Source organism: Lontra canadensis, unplaced genomic scaffold (genome assembly GCF_010015895.1).
Source record: "Lontra canadensis isolate GAN:19392208 unplaced genomic scaffold, GSC_riverotter_1.0 scaffold44, whole genome shotgun sequence".
Lineage (NCBI taxonomy): Eukaryota > Metazoa > Chordata > Mammalia > Carnivora > Mustelidae > Lontra > Lontra canadensis.
Genome location: NW_022631038.1, coordinates 2,400,567 through 2,418,430, shown reverse-complemented (window position 1 = coordinate 2,418,430; position 17,864 = coordinate 2,400,567). Strand labels below are relative to the sequence as shown.

The 17,864-nt window shown below is 59.8% G+C and overlaps 1 protein-coding gene across 4 annotated transcripts in view; it reads right to left on the bottom strand.

The window, feature by feature from the left end:
* Window positions 1-7,514: 7,514 nt before the first annotated feature.
* MBP (myelin basic protein) overlaps window positions 7,515-17,864 on the bottom strand; it is a 102,667-nt gene continuing 92,317 nt past the window's right edge. For 2 of the 4 annotated variants that reach the window (XM_032872200.1, XM_032872203.1), the window contains 5 exons: window positions 17,673-17,780; window positions 15,479-15,514; window positions 15,114-15,146; window positions 11,879-11,989; window positions 7,515-7,629 (listed from right to left, as the gene is read on the bottom strand). In XM_032872200.1, coding sequence (XP_032728091.1) covers window positions 7,585-7,629; window positions 11,879-11,989; window positions 15,114-15,146; window positions 15,479-15,514; window positions 17,673-17,780 — 333 coding nt within the window. In that variant the 3' untranslated portion in view covers window positions 7,515-7,584. The remainder of the gene's footprint in view (window positions 7,630-11,878; window positions 11,990-15,113; window positions 15,147-15,478; window positions 15,515-17,672; window positions 17,781-17,864) is intronic. The other 2 variants (XM_032872201.1, XM_032872204.1) reach the window with 1 other exon arrangement.

Here is a 17,864-nt window from a genome sequence, read left to right as displayed (position 1 = left end):
TTACAGCGTGAAGACTTCAGTATTAAATCAGGATTTGTAATCTGACAGGTTCTACGTGATGTAGTGATTCCTTCCCGATTCACCACGAAAGAGAACTTTGATAATCAGCTTTTTTTTCTATTTACAAAAGAATTCTTTTTTTATCCTCAAAATTGTTTCATGGTCTATTTATACATGATGCTATATCTTGAATCCCATTTTGTGTTAGAAATGGATCGTTATGCCCAAAGCCAGTGTGCTGGCTTTAAGAATAATAAAAGTAGTTTTTGTATTATTTTAAAACTCCTGTATATTTACTTCTTGGGTTTGGGGTGAGTTAGAACTGTTTTCTGTAGGTAACATTTTCAGCAAGGGTTAACCCAACACAGTGGTGCCGAATTCACAGTAAACTGGGACCCATCGGGCTTGGAGAGCATGTGTCTTATTTTCTGTACTTGGGGATAATTGTCCATTCCTGTCACTTACAAGGTATTTGAGAGTGACTTGCTGTGAAAGTCGATCCCAGTGTCAGTGTGTCCGCTCATGGGACGTGGGATCTTGGACTTCCCCAGAAATGCCAGTGGAGTTGGGCCACATTATAGCATCTAATCCTCCTTACAGACATATTTCCGAACTTTTAGAAGTCTGAAATTTATGGAGCCGTGTCCTGTTGAATTAACACATGGAGGGTATCTTGTCCTTTGTCTACTTTATTCCTAGCACAAAAGCAGGTACTCCATACATTTTTGGACTGAACTACCTAAAATGATTTTTTTCCCCCTTGCACTTTGCTCAGAGGGAATGGTGAGAAATTGTTCGCTATGTCTGTTGCTTGTTTGGAGGAGGAATATGGCGCAAAGAAAGTTTTAAAATTGGTGGGTGGGTGGGTTTTTCAGACAGAATGATCAGATTACGGAAACATTTTTTCTTTAAAGCGGATTGCCGGATTGCCGGATTGCCGCGACCCTTTACAGAACTTCTCCAGATGAGACTTTCTGGCGTGCTTAATTCTGGTGATGTAAGCACGTTTGCTAATAAGCATGAAGGCATGAGTTTGCGAAGCGTGGGGGATAGGCTGACCCGGGACCTCGGCTCAGAACAGCCCTGGCGCTGATGGCTGGCTGTCGGGGGCCACTCAGTTAACTTCTCTGGGCCTGTCCCCTTGTCTGTAAAATGAGTCGACTAAATCCCTTCCTTCCACTCGTAATACGAGCGGGAACGTCAGGAACGCTGGCAGGCGTCCCTCCATGTGTCTCGGGTCTGCACGGCTTAGAGCAGAGCGCTGTCTGCCTCCGATCCCGGATCTCCTCGAGGCCGTTTGTCCAGGACAGGCCCTCGGGAGACAGAGCTCCTCCCTCCAGAGCAGAGCGATGCCTGTTCCCCGGGGCCAGTGTAATCCTGGCCCGTCTCCCTCTGAGGCAAGGTCAGCTCACTGCCTTTTGTAAAAGCCTCGGAGTCCCTGCGCTCCAGCTCCTGTCCCAGGCATCCATCTCCCAGGGCGTCCCGTGGGACTCGGGCTCAGGAATATCCCCGTGCGGGACTGCCCGTCCCCGTTGTCTCTGACCCAGGACCCCGTGCCAGCGCCCCGGATCTGGACTTCTGGGGGCCTCAGGTCGGGGTGAGACTCTGGCTCCGCGGCTGCCAGCGACATGGCGTCGGTGCCCTCTGGAGGCCTTGCCGCCGCTCGGCTTGCTGTGCCGGTGGGGATTTTTGTGGCAGGTGCCGGCGGCGAACGGACGGCACACGGGCCGTAGCACTGTCCTCACGCCGACGAGCTTCGACGGTGACACAGACCTTTAGGGACTCAACGCTTTTTAGTCCCTGAGGAAAAAGGGAGAAATGAGAAATGTGTGCAGCCACGCGCTCGCGCGCACACACGCACATATGCACACGCGCTCGCACACACACACATACGTGCACACGCGCACACACGCTTCACGCTCTCCCCCGGTAAGCGGCTGTCTCCGCGATGCCGTGGCTCCGGGTCCCCCCGCACTGCTTCAGTGTCCGTGCAGGCATCGTCGGTAGCCCTGGTAACCGAGCTGTGTGGGAGGAAATCCCTATAATTAGCACAAAGCTGCTCATCTTGCTCTGATGTCAGCCAGTTCCGTCCTCGTACTGGGTGAAGAGGGACGACAGCTGGCCATCTGCGCCAAGACACTCTACTCCGCGTTTTTCCCGATTCTTTCGGAATTATCTTCCTCACGTTGGATAACCCCAAGTCCTCATTCTTTCTGTGTAACCCTGTATTTCTGAAGGATCTGTGAGTGTACGTAAAGGTCGCAAGAAGAGTACGACCGAGACCGTTTTGCTCTGCACCAGAGACCCCGTTCAGGCGTGGCCCCAAGCATGGACAGTAATGTCTTTGTTCAGGCGGACTCTGTCCTGGGTGGGGGCGGCACTGGCTCTCAGGCCGGTGGCACCCATTCTGGGACGTTCCTGAAAGCCACGCGCCAGTCCTCCAGCAGGCAGTCCCCCAGTTCTCCCGCCAGGGTTTGTGGGTGCACAGATGTCAGCTTTCCCCAGCGTGGGCATTTCCCCTCGAGGCAGTAGGCCTTTGTGTGAGACTGGGAAGCCTGCAGCCACCTGTCCAGCCGCTTGCCCCTGCGGGGCGCACCTGCCGGGGTTCCGCGGTGAGGAAGGGCTTCCTGCTCGCCCTCCTTCACTTGCCCTGTGTTCCTGTCGGTGCGGACCCGTGGGTTCCCGTTGGGTTTCCCAGGCTGCCATCTGTTAGGATCGCGCTTGATGCACTAGTATCCCCAGATCTGACGAGGAGAGGCCCCTGAGTCAGGGCCTGAGCCCTTTGGCCCTGGCCCTGTGGCTCCTGGAGCGTGTTCTCGCGCTGGTGCAGTGGACTGTGCTCTTCCTGCCTCTTCGCCTGGGCCAGCCCTTTTCCCAAGGAGCCCGGTTCCCTTCTGTGGACAGCAGCGTCTGGAAGCTAAGACACACGCAGCAGGTGTGCGGCTGCCCCTCAGGAGGACAGAGCGGGGACCCGAGGGGTCAGGGCACACTTGAGGTGGCTGGTCGGGGCCCTCGCCGCTGCCCTGGCCACTCCGGCCCCACCTGGGGGTTGCCGTCCTCGATGTGGACACCCCGGCCTTCTGACGGGAGCAAAGGGCAGAGATGCCCGTGACCACAGCCACGGTCACTGACGAGACTTCCAGGCCCTGCTTTGTGCGCTGCCCTAGCCAGGACTCGCTTCTCTCCCTGTGGTCTGCTCGCCACGTCCCGTCCTCAAGGAGACAAGGGTGCTCCGTGTCAGCTCTGCGGCCAGGGCGCTCGTCCTCTGAATTGCTCCTGCCACATTCACAGTAAGGCAGGCGTCCAGGTGGCTCCCCTCTGGAGGCTGGGGCAGGTCTTCAAGGGGCAGACCCCCCAGGTACCTTTTCAGAAAGCAGATTCGGATCCAGGAGGGGTGGGTGTGGCCCAGGCTGGCAGAGGCACCTTATCCCCCCAGCAGCCCGGCGTCTCTCTTCCCTTGGCAGCCGCGCGCACCCATGGCCAGCTGCGTCCTGTCCCCGTGTCTATGCTCTACTGTGGATCTGCCCTCATGGACGTAGGTCAGAGGCTGGCCTCAGACTGGGGATGGGAGGCCCCGGCCAGCGCAGGACGCGGCCGCAGGATGCACCGCCTTCCGAGCGCTCTCCGGTGTTGACCCAGCCGTTCGCATCGGGAGCCGACCTCACGCAGCCGCACAGGCTGGGGAGCCCCCCGTGCCGCCGCCAGGATGAGAGTGGACTCGTCCAGCTGGCAAAGGGCCTGCTGAGCGAAGCCCACAGAAGCAGAGCATGGACGGCCTCCCGCGGTTCTACTGCCACTTTGAGGGAAGCGGTTCCGTGTCTGAGGTGGGCGCTGACGGCTCAGGAGCGACACGGCCTTCACAGACTCCGCGTGGCCAACTCTGCCTCCGTGTCCCATTGCTGGGAACCACGGTGACGACTTAGGGCCGAGAAATCCTCGTAGGACATGTGCTGGCACCTCTCTGGGGAAGAGGAGGGGGTGCCTGCCTGCCCGGTCCTGGGGTGATTCCAACATCAGGCCGGGGGGGTGCGGGGTGGCCTGGGGAGGTAGGGCTGCTGCATGAGGCTGCGCACAGCCGCGGTCCTGCGAGCCCCGCGCCCGGCGCCCCCCGTGCCCCCCTGAGCCCTCTGAGCCCCTGCGTGTCCGGTGCCCCCCACGCCCCCACACCCCTCACGCCCCCTGCACCCTCAAGCCCCCATGACGTCCGCATCCCCTGCGCCCCTCACCCCCGCGCACCCCTGCGCCGAGGCCCTTGGTCCCCACTGCACTGAGTTCCGAGGCAGGACTCTGGGGAGCAATTCTGCTCCACGGGAGTATGTGGGGTGAGGCCCTTGCGGGAGGAGATGCCCGGTGTGTGGCTCACAGAGGAAATGGCCTGTGAAGACACAAGAGCAGTGGAGGAAACGCGCCCAGGCCTCGGCCCGGCTCCAGCCCAGCGGGGAGCTGCGTGCCTGGACTCAGAGCCCCTCGCCCCCTGCATAGCCTTCCAGGCCCCAGACAGCACCACGTCCACGAGTCACCCGAGCTCCTGTCCTTCGTCCTACTAGAGAGCTGTCCCCACACTCCCTGCGCTGTCTCCTCGCAAACTCAAGTCCAGGGAGAGCCGCAGCCCAACGTCCTGGGCTAGCGTGTCCCGTGGCACCCCCGTGTCCTGACGCAGCATCCCCGCCATGTCCCGCTCATCCAGCCCGGGCCCGTGCCCCCCGCAGACCTCCTGTCCCCTGAGCTGTCTGCTCTGCCCGTGGCGTCCCCCCCCCCCCGACATTGGTGGGTCTCACACTGCACCGCCAGCTGCAGGGTCCTTCTGCCTGGCGGCCTGATGATGGTGGCGACCCACGGTCCCGATCTACACTGAGTGCCGTGGCTCTCCATTCTGGTGGGGAGTCCCTCCTGCGCCTCCCTTGCCCCCGGGACACCTCTGGGCTCTGCTTGTGTCTGAGGCTCCCAAAGTCACTCCTCGTGGAGCTCAGCCTGGTGCCCGCCTCGTGGGAAAGCGCTCGGGGAGAGTGCACGTCCCGAGGTTCCACTCCAGTTCTGCCTTGTTTTATTTTGAAATATGTCTCCGAGTGTTGTCGTGCCAGTTGCTGTGTCCCTGCAGGATTAACCCTTGATTTACCATTGAAGGTGCGTCCTGTATGTGTACCATCAGAAGAGACCGGCCGACTCCAGAAACACTTTCGAAAGAATGTGACTCTCGGGGCGCAGGGGTGGCTGCAACGGTGAAGCATCTGCCTTCAGCACAGGTCGTGATCTGGGGGTCCTGGGACTGAGCCCCACATCGGGCGCCCTGCTCAGTGGGGAGCCTGCTGCTCCCCCGGTGTGTGCCCTCCCTCGCTCTCGGACAAGTAGATAAATAAATAAAATCTTTAAAAAAATGACTCTCTATGCATGATTTTCCTGATTCCTTGGTCGAAGCATTTGGGGGCACAGAGGAGGGAAGGTCTGGCGCCGGGCGAGTAGGGCGGCTCCCCAGGCTGGGAGCTCCAGACAGTGGGCTCGTGTCCTCCTGCCACCGTCCCAGCATGGGGGCCACCCCCACTGTGCTCACAGGTGCAGAAGTTCCCTCCCTGCTGCTGCGGAGACAGAAGGGAACCAGGACTTGTTAAAAGCAAGAGAAAACAAAGATTTTGGCTTATCTTTTTTGAAACAAAATTGTTGTCACCCAAAACAACGACACAGAATTTCCCAAATCCCTCATGGCTGTCCGTGGCTTTGCATGGCAAAGAGTAGTTTCCCCCAGTTTCTTTAGCTCACGTGAACAGGTGTTTCCTCTCGTGAAGACAATGTAATGCAAATACACTTTAAAAGATTGTGTAAAAACAAAATGAAAAATCTTTTGCTGGTGACATAGCGAATCAGGGCCCTCACTGTGGCCTCTAGTCCACTCTCCCTTATTGATGCGAAAGCCACTGGGCACCAGCCCGCGCCCTGCCCCCGACGGCACAGCCCACACCCGTGTCACCCCTGAGATGTGACCTCTCATCTTTGTGTCGCTGGGGCCCGCATTCTGCAGAACAAAGATAAAAGAAGACACCACACAAGGATCATTAAAAGTTTATTGTTTTATTTCGATATCGACCGACGGTGTGTCGTTTCCACGAGGCCCCCAGCATCACCGTGCTCGCTGTCTGGGGTGGCCGCACACAAAGATCCCCTGGCCGACGGTCAGCTCGAAGACGTAGAGCGTGTGTGTGTGTGTGCGTGTGTGTGCGTGTGCGTGTGTGTGTGTGCATGTGTGTCATGAAATGTGGAGGTTTCGCTTCTGAAATTTTGTTCCTTGTTCCCCCGAAACCCTCTCATCACTGAGGCTATGGGTTAATAGACATTACATTACGCCCACACCGGGCATCGGAATTAGGACGGGGTTACGTTGGTGTGCTGACTACTCCTCATCTTCGTTCTAAGGGAGGATGACGCCGGTGTGGCTCCTTGCAAGGCCTCTAAGACGTAGCTAAAATCAAATGGTGGGTCAGTGTGTTATGAGGGGAGCACAGGAAAGGTGAGCTTGAGTTAGAAAAGACAGGATTTAGAGGAGCCCCCGTCTCTGCTCGCAAGGCCGGCCAGGCTCGGTCCCCACGACGTCCAGCCCTGCCACTTGGGACGCGGGCCCTCCGAAGCCCGTGGCCATGCGCGTCCGTGTCGGGATGCCAGCTGACGGAGGTTATCTGTCCACCGAGGGTTAGTATCTGCCGTGCGCACTGCCGTGAGGAGCACCGCCGGTCACCTCCCACAGTGACCAGGGTGACGCCGCAAGGCCACCCAGAAAACTTCTCCAGTCCCACTCTGAGACGAGCGTCTCCCTGGACCCTCCTGCTGGGCTCGGGGGGAAACAGGCTGTTCGTAGAAGCCGCTCTGGCTCCCGCCGTGCCATCACCTAATTTCCAAGAAGATCCTGTTTCCCACTGGGGCCGTGGCCCAGCCCAGCTCTGCCTCCTTGTCCCCTCGCAACCGCGCCTGAGACCCGCCAACCGGGTGTGGTGGGCAGCCACCGCCTGCAGGCGCCCTCCGCGCCCACCACATGGGACTCTCCCAGCTACCCGCCCGCACTGCACGTACTGAAAGCCCCTGTGCCGCTCCTGACTGCTCATCCTGGAGGGAGAGTGAGTGTGTGTTAGGAGGTGAGCCGGGGGCGGGGAGAGAAACCAAAGGAAACAAAGGAAGCTCGGATCAGCAGTCCTCACCGCCCCGCACGCATCCCTGTGTCCACAGCGGCGTCACACGGCAGCACCTGCGAAGCCTGGGGAAGCTGAGTCAGCAAAGCCAGTCCGAGGGAGGAGGGTGAGCTCGGAGGTGCGTCCGTGCCCCAGCACTGCCAGCGTCCGGGCCACGCTGGGCGGAGGGGGCTCCAGGCACGCGCTCTCTTTGGACACAAAGTCGCCGCTGACCGTTTGTCTGCGTCTCCTCCGCTCGGCCGATGGCCAGAACCGCAGGGCGCGGAGTGCCTGGCCCACCGTGTGCGCAGCTCAACGGGCATTAGGCAGGGGTGTTTGCTACACGTGGGGAACGGATGTGGACGGTATTAAATTCGTAAGGCAGTTGTATTAAGAAGCTGAGGACAGGATTCGGGGACCCCAGGGGAGGGCTTCAGCGTCTCGCCATGGGGGATCCGGAACGACTGTCTCTTCCTCCCTGAGAAGAGGAAACACACAATTAGACGACGTGCGTGGGGCCAGGGCCTCTGCTCCCGCACCAGGATCCCGCAGCAGGAACCCCACTCGCGGACCATCTCGCCTGGCTCTGAGGCTGGGACTCTGGTTGCATGTGTCCCAGCACTCTGAGCGCGAGCTCGCCCGGTGTGCCGGGACCCTCGGAGAAGCTCCCGGGCTGCCTGCCCAGGACCCCGAAAGCTGGCACCCACGTCACGTATGGGGGGCCGAGACCAAGAGGCCCCCGGAAGCAAGGTACCTGTGAAAGCACACGTCACCAGATGCCACCTGCGCCCTGGACACCGCCCCGGTCGTAGTGCGGCCGCCACCCTGCGCAGCGAGCTGGGCGTCGGAAGCCTGGCACCGGCGACGCCCCCTCCTGTGCCCATGCACAGAGGGAGACCACAGCTCGGATCTGTCGGGCTAGGGCTGTTTCCAGAAGACCCTCTACATTGTTCAACAACTGCTTTATGGGGTGTTTGTTTCCTCGGTGAGAACATTTACGGGACTCCAGCCCCTGGAGTACCTGGCGAGCCCCCGGGAGCGGCGGGGCCGATGGCCCGGCTGGCCTTCCACAAGCCGGCCCTCAGTGCTGCCCTCCGGGGGAGCCCAGCGCAAGTCTGCACGAGCCTCCCCGCTTTCTGAGCCCCCCAAAATTCACCTGCGCGGCTCCCTGGCAAGTGCAGTCTCATTCTGAAAAGGGGCGGACCCTCTGTTCTAGGAAGGGTCCACCCGCCATCCTGTGCAGCACAGTCCCGTGAGACAGCATTTCACCTCCCCGGGCTCCGTCTGAGCGCAGGACAATGGTGGGCATCCGGTGTTATTTCTATGACTGTGCCTGCTCCTAGCAAGTCCCCACCACGGCGGAAGGAGACGCCAGCCCGGGAGGCGGGGTGCTTATTGTCCCTGTTTTCCAGTCCAAGGAGCCAGAGCACAGCCCCATTGAGTGACGCCCCATGGCCACACGGCCAGCGGCGGAGTCAGGGTTCCACCCAGCAGCCCTGCTGGGCGGGTCTCACGCTCTCCTCCCTGCCAGGTTCTCCGCACATTCGAGCAGGTCGATGCCAGCAGCGGGTTGGCCCCGGGCTCAGCTGAGTGGACGGGCAGGACCACGAGCAGGAGGTCGGCCTGAGGCCGCATCTGGGGTAGGAAGGAAGGGGACCCGCGGGAAGGCCGTGCGTTCCGTCCCTGCCTTCCCCACCCCTGTGCGGGAAACTCTCAGCTGTGCATTTGCAAAGAAGAAACTGGTAATATTTCGATGCAGTTCCCTAATGATTCAGAGAAATGCAGGGTTTCCAAGCAGTTCCCAGCCCACGGGGTGGGCCATCTGTGGCAAGGGCACCCCCTTGAGTACTGGGGAACCTGCGTCCACACTCACTGCCTTGGAACCCTTCTCGCCTCTGAGGGAGTTTTCAGTCGATGGTACCACGCGCGTGGGCTCACTCAGCCCTGCGACCGCGGCTGGCCAGTTCATGGACATTTCGTGTAGTAAAATCTCACGAAAGCCACAGTCACTGAATTTGATAAACTGAAGCTTCCCTTGAACCCCACGGAAGCTTTACAATTTCTAAACTACTTTGTACAAACAGACATGTAGGAAAACATGGAACCGAGTGAAAACGATTGGACCTCACAGGCTTGTGTCTGACGCCCACGATGAACATGCTGGACAGGGACGCGGCTGGTCCGCTCGACCCGCAAACTTCTCGCCTAGGCGGGGCAAGATCAGCACACATGACCCCATGATTACTGGGGTCACAGACCCAACTATTCCACCATAAATGGTAAGACCGTGATGTGTTAGGGGACTGATTAGAAAGCGCCCTCATGCGGATTAGAGACCTCCTATCAAGGGTGACTAGGGCTGAGGGGCCTCGTGCGTGGCTGCCTGAGGCTGAGCCCGAACTGGGGGAGACCAGGAGCCTGCGGAAGGCACAGGTCCTGCCTTCCGACGGCCGGATCTCCAGCATGATACCGCCAAGCCGCACACAGCAGAGCCTTTTAGTGTTAAATCAGGTTGTCTACTGTGACCCCAGCGGGTGGTCTGAGGACAGGGGGAGCCAAGGGGATGCTCCTGTTCTCATCTGTAGCCCAGAACCCCTAGACATGCAATTTCCATGGAAACACACGGCTCCCCCAGGATGTGCCCGCCGGCCTGAAGACAAGTGGTGACGAAGCTTTCACAGGGGCGATAAGAATCCACGACGTGTCTGTCTGCGGGGCTGGAACACCAGCCGGCGGACAGGGTGTGTGGCCGTGCCCACGCTGACATCCCCTCCTACTGGGGTGTCTCGTCTTTCTCCGCCTGCAGCGATGTCAAACCCTCCCCCAGGAAGGACAAACAGGCTATTCCTCATGAGTTACTTTCTCCTGACAGGGGGCTGCGGGCACCCTGGGGCCTTACGCCTTCGCTGACACCTTTCCTGCCCTAACACAGGAACCCTGCCCTGTACGTGCTGGCGTCTGTCTCCCGATGACGCTTCTTGAGGGCGGAGAGGGAGCCGGTCCTGGGCACCTTGCAGGGAACCGTGGTTCTTGTTAGGTATTGGCTCTCTGGCCACGAGGCACAGAAGCCTGCGGCCTCGTGTGGATTCACGGGAAGGGGAAACAGCCGCCCAGTCGTTACTCTAACGAGGAAGTACGTGGGAACGTGACTCAGACAGCGGTGCCCGTGGCAGTCCGCCTGTGGGCACCCCATCCAGTGATGCACGGCACTCCCTCGTGCCTCAAGTCAGCCTGGGGACTGTCCTGGGCTGTCGGAAGGTGCAATGTGTCCCCATGGGACGTGGGGCAACCCTGTCCCCTTCCAGCTGTGAGCCCTGAGGTGTGGGCTCTTGCAGGGACCTTGGGTCCACTGCCAAGACCCCAGATGGGGGGCTGCAGAAACCCCAGCTCCATCTAGGCTGGTCTCTGCCAGCGACTCACGGCTAGCCTTTCAGCGTGAACGCCCATGTTGTCAGATGTCAGGGGACCCTAGTGATGCAGCCCTCTGGGGGTCCCAGGGCCTTCTGTGTGGGGGACCCCTTCGCTGTCTGATCTGTCTCCTCCGGGGCCTCTGCTTCCTCCAGTCTGGGCTTGCCCCCAGCTGTGTGACCGGTTCCTCGACCCTGGCCCACGAGGCCTTATCTGGCCCCTCCCCAGAGCTGTGGGCAGCCATCCAGGGGACCCTGCCTTGTCCCAGGGGCACTCATTCCAACCACGTTCTGTCCCCCACCACAAGAACATGCTCTCTACACGCCCCCCCGCCAAGAGCACACGGTGAGGCACGGCAAGCACCCATCCTCGGAGTGAGCCTGACCGCAGACGGACAGGGCGCGGTGGCAGCCACAGGCCCCCGACCGTGAGCACCGCCAGCCTGGGCTCTCAGCCTGCCAACGTGCCCCTATGTCCATTTGAGGCCCCTGCCCCCAGGGACGGCGGCTGCTTGTGTGCGGCCCCATGCCCAAGGCTGTTGGGCGTACGGGGTCCAGGCAGTTACAGCCCCCGAGGACGGCGTCCCGCAGGCCCTACGCTGGAGCTGGGGGGGAGGCCTGGGATCCCTGTGGGCTCCCTGGCCCGCGAGTGTACAGGAATGAACGGAGGCCAGCGGGCCCCTCTGCATACTGCGAAGCCAACCTTGGGCTCGACCAGAGCCGAGATGGGCAGCCGTGGGGCTCTCTGAGGCTCTGCTGCACTTCAGGACTGTCTGCGTCCAGCTGGAAGCCAGAGGGCCCACCCCACCTGCCGTCCTCACGATGCCTTCTCACGCCCCGTCCAGGTGCCCGGGCCCTGCCAAGCTCACACCTGACCATGGCCCCGGGGCCAGTGACCACAGTGTCCATATCAGGCAGCCCCCGTGGGTTCCCGGGACCTCTGGCCACCTGATCACTGACCTCCCCCGGCCCCTCGGCTCCTGCTCCCTTTCTCGGGGGTCAAAGATCTGAGGCCTCGGCACCAAGGGCTTCCAGACAAGGTCAGCGCCCACAGCCACCCCTGCTTCCGCAGGGCGCGGTGGAGCCTCGCGTGGGACCCCTCATGTATCCTCGAGGTCCCCAAGGGAGCCTGGGCCACCCCTGCAGACACGTCCTGGTCCCTGGGCCGGCCTGGCAGGTGAACCGCAGAGGAACAGTGTGTAAGGTCTGGGCCCAGCCCCTGCCCCACCCCCCGCCCACCCCCACCCCGCCTCTGGTCCCGCCCCTCGTCCACCCCCAGCGCACCCCTGACCATCAGAAGGGTCACAAGGGTTACGTTACCAGCTTGAAGATTTTGGAGAGCGTGCCCTGGGCGTCATGGGCCCCCTTGAACCCCTTGTGAGCTGGAGCTCGGCGTCCGTAGCCAAATCCTGGCTTCTGCCCCTCGCCTCCCTGCAAGAGACCAGAGAGCCCTCAGGGCGGCTGTGCGGGGGACGGGCTGCGGGGCGGGGATGGCCCCCGCTCAGCCTAGGCCCAGGGCCGAGCTCTGTGCTGCCACGTCGGCCCAGCCTGGGCTGCCGCGCGTTGGGACATGGGCGCCCAAACGCTCTCAGAGAAAGATGGGAGCCGGGACCCGCTCCACCGTGTGGCTCTCAAGAGCGGGTTGAGCTAACCCCGGTGAACAGCCTTGGCTCCCCTGCCCGCAGGAAGGGCGCACCCGGCCAGCTCTCAGCCCCAGGGGGCACTTTCCTGGGACTGAAGCAGCGGGAGGCCAGGCGCCAGAGCTGGGGGCGGGGAGGTCCCTGCCTGCTTCTCCAGGTAAACTCCTCATGTCTGGCCCCTCCTGCAGCAGCCTGCAGGGTCCAGAGCCTTGGCCTTAGCACAATTTACTTTTCTAAAGCGGAAGGAGAAGCTTCGGATTCTCTGGCCTGGATGAGCTCTCCCCAGGATGACCCGGCACCAGCTCCCCGGGCCATGGCTTCGGTGCCCTGAGAGCGGATGTGTGCACCCCCTTGGGGGCCCAGGATCTGGGCTGGTCGTGAAGGAGGGAAGGGGGCAGTTCCGGCCAGCAAGCCGTGTCCCTGCCACCATACACCAGGGCATAGCCGCAGGCACCCCACAGCCTGGACAGAGCCCTGGCTCTCCACTCCCTTGCCGTGCGACCTCGGACAAGTGTCAAAGCCACCCTGAGCCTCAGTTTCCTCATCTATAAAATGGGGTTAGGGGGGACTTGGAGGGTTCTGCAAGGTCACGGATGCGCTGCCCTGCCAACAGAGCCTGTAAGCTCGGGCACATGCTCACCGTTGTTTCGGGAGAGGCCGCGCCCGGCCTCCCGGTGCCAGCAGCCCCCACGCACTCGGGGAAGGAAGAAATTCCCCACGTGGCACAGAGCAGGGCTGGTGATTGCTGATGTGTCAGGATGTCCGCATCCCAGACTCGTCTACTTTCAGAGCTATTTTACTTTCAAATGATCTTCCCCCACGGACACAAGAAAGGAGTTGTGGGGCTTGGGTGGTGCTGACACAGGGAGGTTAGTGTTGGCAGAATGGGGATCCCCAGGCTCGTGCACCACGTCATGCGGGTGCCAAGCAGGCTGGGGTTCTCAGATAAGGTTGCCGCCTGCCCCGCGGCTCTGTCTTCACAGACAGGCTCTGGGAGTTCAGGTTCCTCGGCAGGACACGGGGGATCGCTCCGGTCTGCACCTGACAATCTAGTCAACGGAATAAACCTGGTGGAGCCCCAGATCCCTCTGCCTCGCCGAGGGTCCCTACAGCACGCAGGAGGGTCCCTACAGCACGCAGGTGCGTCCGGGCTGGAGGGAACGGGGATCCGTGCGGGCCCCCCGTATCCTAAAGGTGGTGGAGGCAAGTGGAGGGCGGGCTGCCCTGGGGTCCAGAGGTTCCTGTGGACGCGCTCGCTCCGGGACGTCCCACGGAGGGACAGGCCACGGCCAAGCATGCAGGTGCCATATGCAGACACACGACGCGGCAGGAAACCACGCCTCACACAGCAGTGTCACATTCTCCTGTCTCGCTTGCTTTTCTCCAACTAGGAACTTCTGAGAACAAAACTCAAGGGTGGGTTTCCAGATTAAATGATCTGCTTGACTTTTTGTCCTTTCCAATTCTTGGTTGCTTCTATCTTTGGATAACCTGGAATTTACCAAGAAATGTTTGACATAGTTTAGAAGAAGCACGGGCGACTTCCACACCCTCCAAGCAGGAAGGCCGTCCTGTAGCTCGAGAAAATGGACCCACGAGCAAATGAATGAGCTGGATCTGCTTTGGAAAAAAGAGAAACTGAATAAAGATTAGTAGGCTCCAAAACAGAGACGCAGAGGGGAGCAAAGGTCTTTCCGGTTAGCTGCCGGGTGAAGCGGGCTCCGAGTGCCCTGGGGGGGAAGGGCCTCTCCCTGCCCCGCACTTTCTCCAGGACGGCTGACTCCACATCCTGCCCAAGCGTCCAGGCCTAGAAAGTCAGGAGGCAGACCAAGGGGTCACCAAAACAAGAGTTCCTTCCACAGATCCTCTTGGTCTCCTGCTGGCACAGATAGTCAGACGTCGGTCGCGGCAAGGCCCAGCCCACCGGCTGCCTACACGCTCCGCCCCTTTTTGCAAAGTCGTTCACATCGTTCAGAAAAGGCTCAAATACATGTGCATAAAGCGTTCCAGCAAATTCCACGTAAGAACGTGCTGGGGCCATGCACGAGCCCCACGGAACCCCCTAACCTGCTCGGCGGGCCTCCCCGTCCTGCGCCCCTCCCCCCACACTGTTCTCGCTTCCCTCCTTTCTCTTTCTTTCAAACTTCGTTCATCCGTGTGTGTGATGCCCATTAGCTGAGCCCCACGGATGTGCCCGCCCTGCACTAGGGACTCGGGCTGGGTGTCCTGCGCACATGAGGTCCTGGCCTATAGGTCGTGGTTATTCTTCCATTTTATCCCGCAAATGGCAGCCTGAGCCAAGTAAGAGCCGTATCTGGCATTGACTCCTAACCGACGTCTACAGGTTTGGTTAGCACACGCCGATAGGCGTTTTCAGCCGGCTTAGACACCACCGCATGTCACCGGTGTCTAGAAAGTAAGCCGGCTGGCCTTTAAAATCGTGGTGGGCACTTGGTTCCCGGTGTTCCTCAGACGACGTTCCTGGATGCTGAGAGCTACACTGTGGTTATTGCTACGCCTGGTCTCGTGGCTTCATGAGACCATGTGACAGGGGGTGGCATCGCCAAGGGTCAGCCTGGGGGCCGGGCTGGGGTCTGGACAGCCCACCAGGCGCAGGCCTCCCTGGGCCTGCCCCATGGGAACCAGTATCTGCCCCCCCTTGTGCTGGAAGGAGGTCAAGAACTTTCTCAGGCATGGAGCCACCTGGTCCGGCGTGGAAGCAGAGACCTGTGCCCCGCTGCGGGGTTGGCGGCGGGGGCCCTGGATTCCCCTCAGGAGGAGAAGGTGGCCCTCGATGGCGTGGGCCCTGGGCCTGATGAGGAAGAAGGGGAGCCTCGCGGGGCGGGACGCAGATGCCGGGCAGCTGTGAGGAGCAGAAGGGAGAGGGAGCCGCGCGGACATGCCGTGTCACCTACCCAGCTAAATCTGCTGAGAGACAGTCCTCGCCCCTGTGGGAGAGAGAGAGACAGTGACATTGTCATTGAGGCAGGGAGAAAGAAAGTCTTTTACGAAACAAGCAGGTCAGGATGCTGCTGAGCGCGAGCAGTGCGGACACCCGCCGGGTCCCGGGGCGGGGGCGGCTCAGGGCGGATTCAGGGTGAGGGCGGAGAGGGGAGAGCAAGCTGGGAGCTGGCCCCACTCTCCGCTCGGTTTTCCGCAGCCTGTGCCACTCGGGGAAGTCAGGCAGCCGTGAGGCCCGCCCTCTTTTTGGTACATTTAGGGATTTCAGGGAAGGTCTCCAGGCGGAGTGACAATTAAGGACCGTGTTCCAAGGTCTTACCTTTCCTTGCGACGGAGGAGGTGTGCGTGGTGTCACCTACAAAGATACACAGAGGCCAGTGAGCGGGGGCGGGCACTTCCCTCCCCCACGGAGCCTCCTGCCCTCACCTGCCAGCTCTCGACCAGCCCGGGGTGGCCCGGAGACCTGGGGCCCCAACAGTCATCCCTCCCAGCCTGCCTCCCTGTTCTGTCCTTGTTCACGGAGACTGTAGGACCTGGGACGCCAAGGCCAGGCAGTTTGCAGAACACTCAGAAAGTGTTCAGACGAGGGCAGGAGGCTCTGTGAGCAGGACTGGTCCATCCCACTGAGGTCCCCGCACGCGCGTGCTGCCCCGGGGTGACGGTGACCCTCCCTTTGCTAAGGTCCTTTCTTGGGGTTGGAGGAAAAGCGTTGCCGATACTCAGGAGTGTTCTTGGGCCTGGGGCTCACTTGTCACTCACTCACTTGTCAACATGCAAAACACCCTCTTAAAATGTCTGTGGCACAAAACGTTTAGGATTGGAAGCTAGTGGTTTTGATTTTGTTTTTCAGTCTTTATTTTTGAGAGCCGTCTTAGGTTTCTAGAAAGAATGCACAGAAATTAGAGCGTTGCCACGGCTGCCCTCTTGTCCTGCACACTGTCCCCCTGTCTGTTACCACCTTGCACGCGTGCAGTTTGTGCATTACAAGCAGGAACCACGGCGGACGCACTTCCATTAAGCGAGTCAGAGTGCACAGCGAGGGTGTTCCTTCGGTGGGTTTGCTCCCGTGCGTGAGGTCAGGTGTCTGCCACCGCCGTATCACACGCAGTAGGTCCACTGCCCCATCTGTGCTCCCCCATCCACCTCCCTGTCCACAAACCCTGACAACCGCTCCTCTTCGCATCTTGTTAATCTTTTTGTCTCCAGAGTTTTGCCAAGCCTGCGTTTTTAAAGTGCGTGTCTCATAGTACTTTAGTCTCAAAAGGAGTGAGTTCTTCACTAGAACACAAAATTCAGTAAGTGGCAGATGGAGTCCAGACCTTGTGACCAGGTTCTAGGGCTGAGCTCCCAAGGCCAACCTCACCCTGAGGAGGAGGGAGGCATCATGGGGGATATACTCACATTCCTTGTGGGAACAGACTCGGGCCCCCATGGATTAGAGCTCGGGGACATCTGGGGATAGACTCAGGGTCATCTGGGGATAGACTCTGGTCCTCTCATATTAGAATCAGTGTCATCTGGCGATAGACTCAGGCCCCCATGGATTAGAGCTCAGGGTCATTTGGGATATACTCAGGTCTATTGTGGATTAGAGTTTAGGGTAATCTGGGGATATACTTGGGCCCCTCATAGATTACAGTTCAGAGTCATTTGGGGATATACTCTAATTCCATGGATTAGAGCTAAGGGTCATCTGGGGATTGACTCAGTCCCCCATGGATTGGAGTGCAGGGTCACCTGGGATATACTCAGGTCTATTGTGGATTAGAGCTCAGTGTCCTCTGGGGATAGACTTAGGCCCCCATGGATTAGAGCTCAAGGTCATCTGGGGATATACTTAGGTGCCCATGGATTAGAGCCCAGGGTCATTTGGGATATACTCAGGTCCCTTTATGATTAGGGCTCAGGATCATCTGGGGATAGACTCAGGTACCCTGTGGATTAGAGTCAGGGTCATCTGGGGACATACTCAGGTCCCTGCATGCTTAGAGCTCAAGGTCATCTGGGATATACTTAGGTATCCCATGTATTAGAGCTCAAGGTTATCTGGGGATATACTTAGGCGTCCCATGGATTAGAGCCCAGGGTCATTTGGGATATACTCAGGTCCCTTTACTATTAGAACTCAGGATCATCTGGGGATAGACTCGGGTACCCTGTGGATTAGAGTCAGGGTCATCTGGGGACATACTCTCAGGTTCCTGCATGCTTAGAGCTCAAGGTCATCTGGGGATATACTTAGGTGTCCCATGTATTAGAGCTCAAGGTCATCTGGGGATATACTTAGATGCCCCAGGATTAGAGCTCAGGATCATCTGGGATATACTTAGGTCCCTTCATGATTAGAGTCAGGGTCATGTGGGGATAGACTCTGGTCCCCTGTGGATTGAATTCAGGGTCATGTGGAGATAGACTCCGGTCCCCCATGGATGAGGCCGTGACTGGGCACCTGCTGCCCCCCAGGCTTGATTCTCCCCGCCGCCTGCCGCTCACAGTGGGATGGGAGCACTTACAATGTTCTTGAAGAAGTGCACTACGGGGTTCTCATCTTGGGGCCGGCCGTGCTGCGGCTTCTGAGGCAGGGAGCCGTAGTGGGCAGTTCTCGCCGCGTGATGTCCATCCTGAAAGAGAGGGCGTGGGGAGCTCGGGTCAGGTCCCACCCTCCGCTCTGGCCTCCCTGGGAGGCCTCTCTCCTCTCCTGGAAA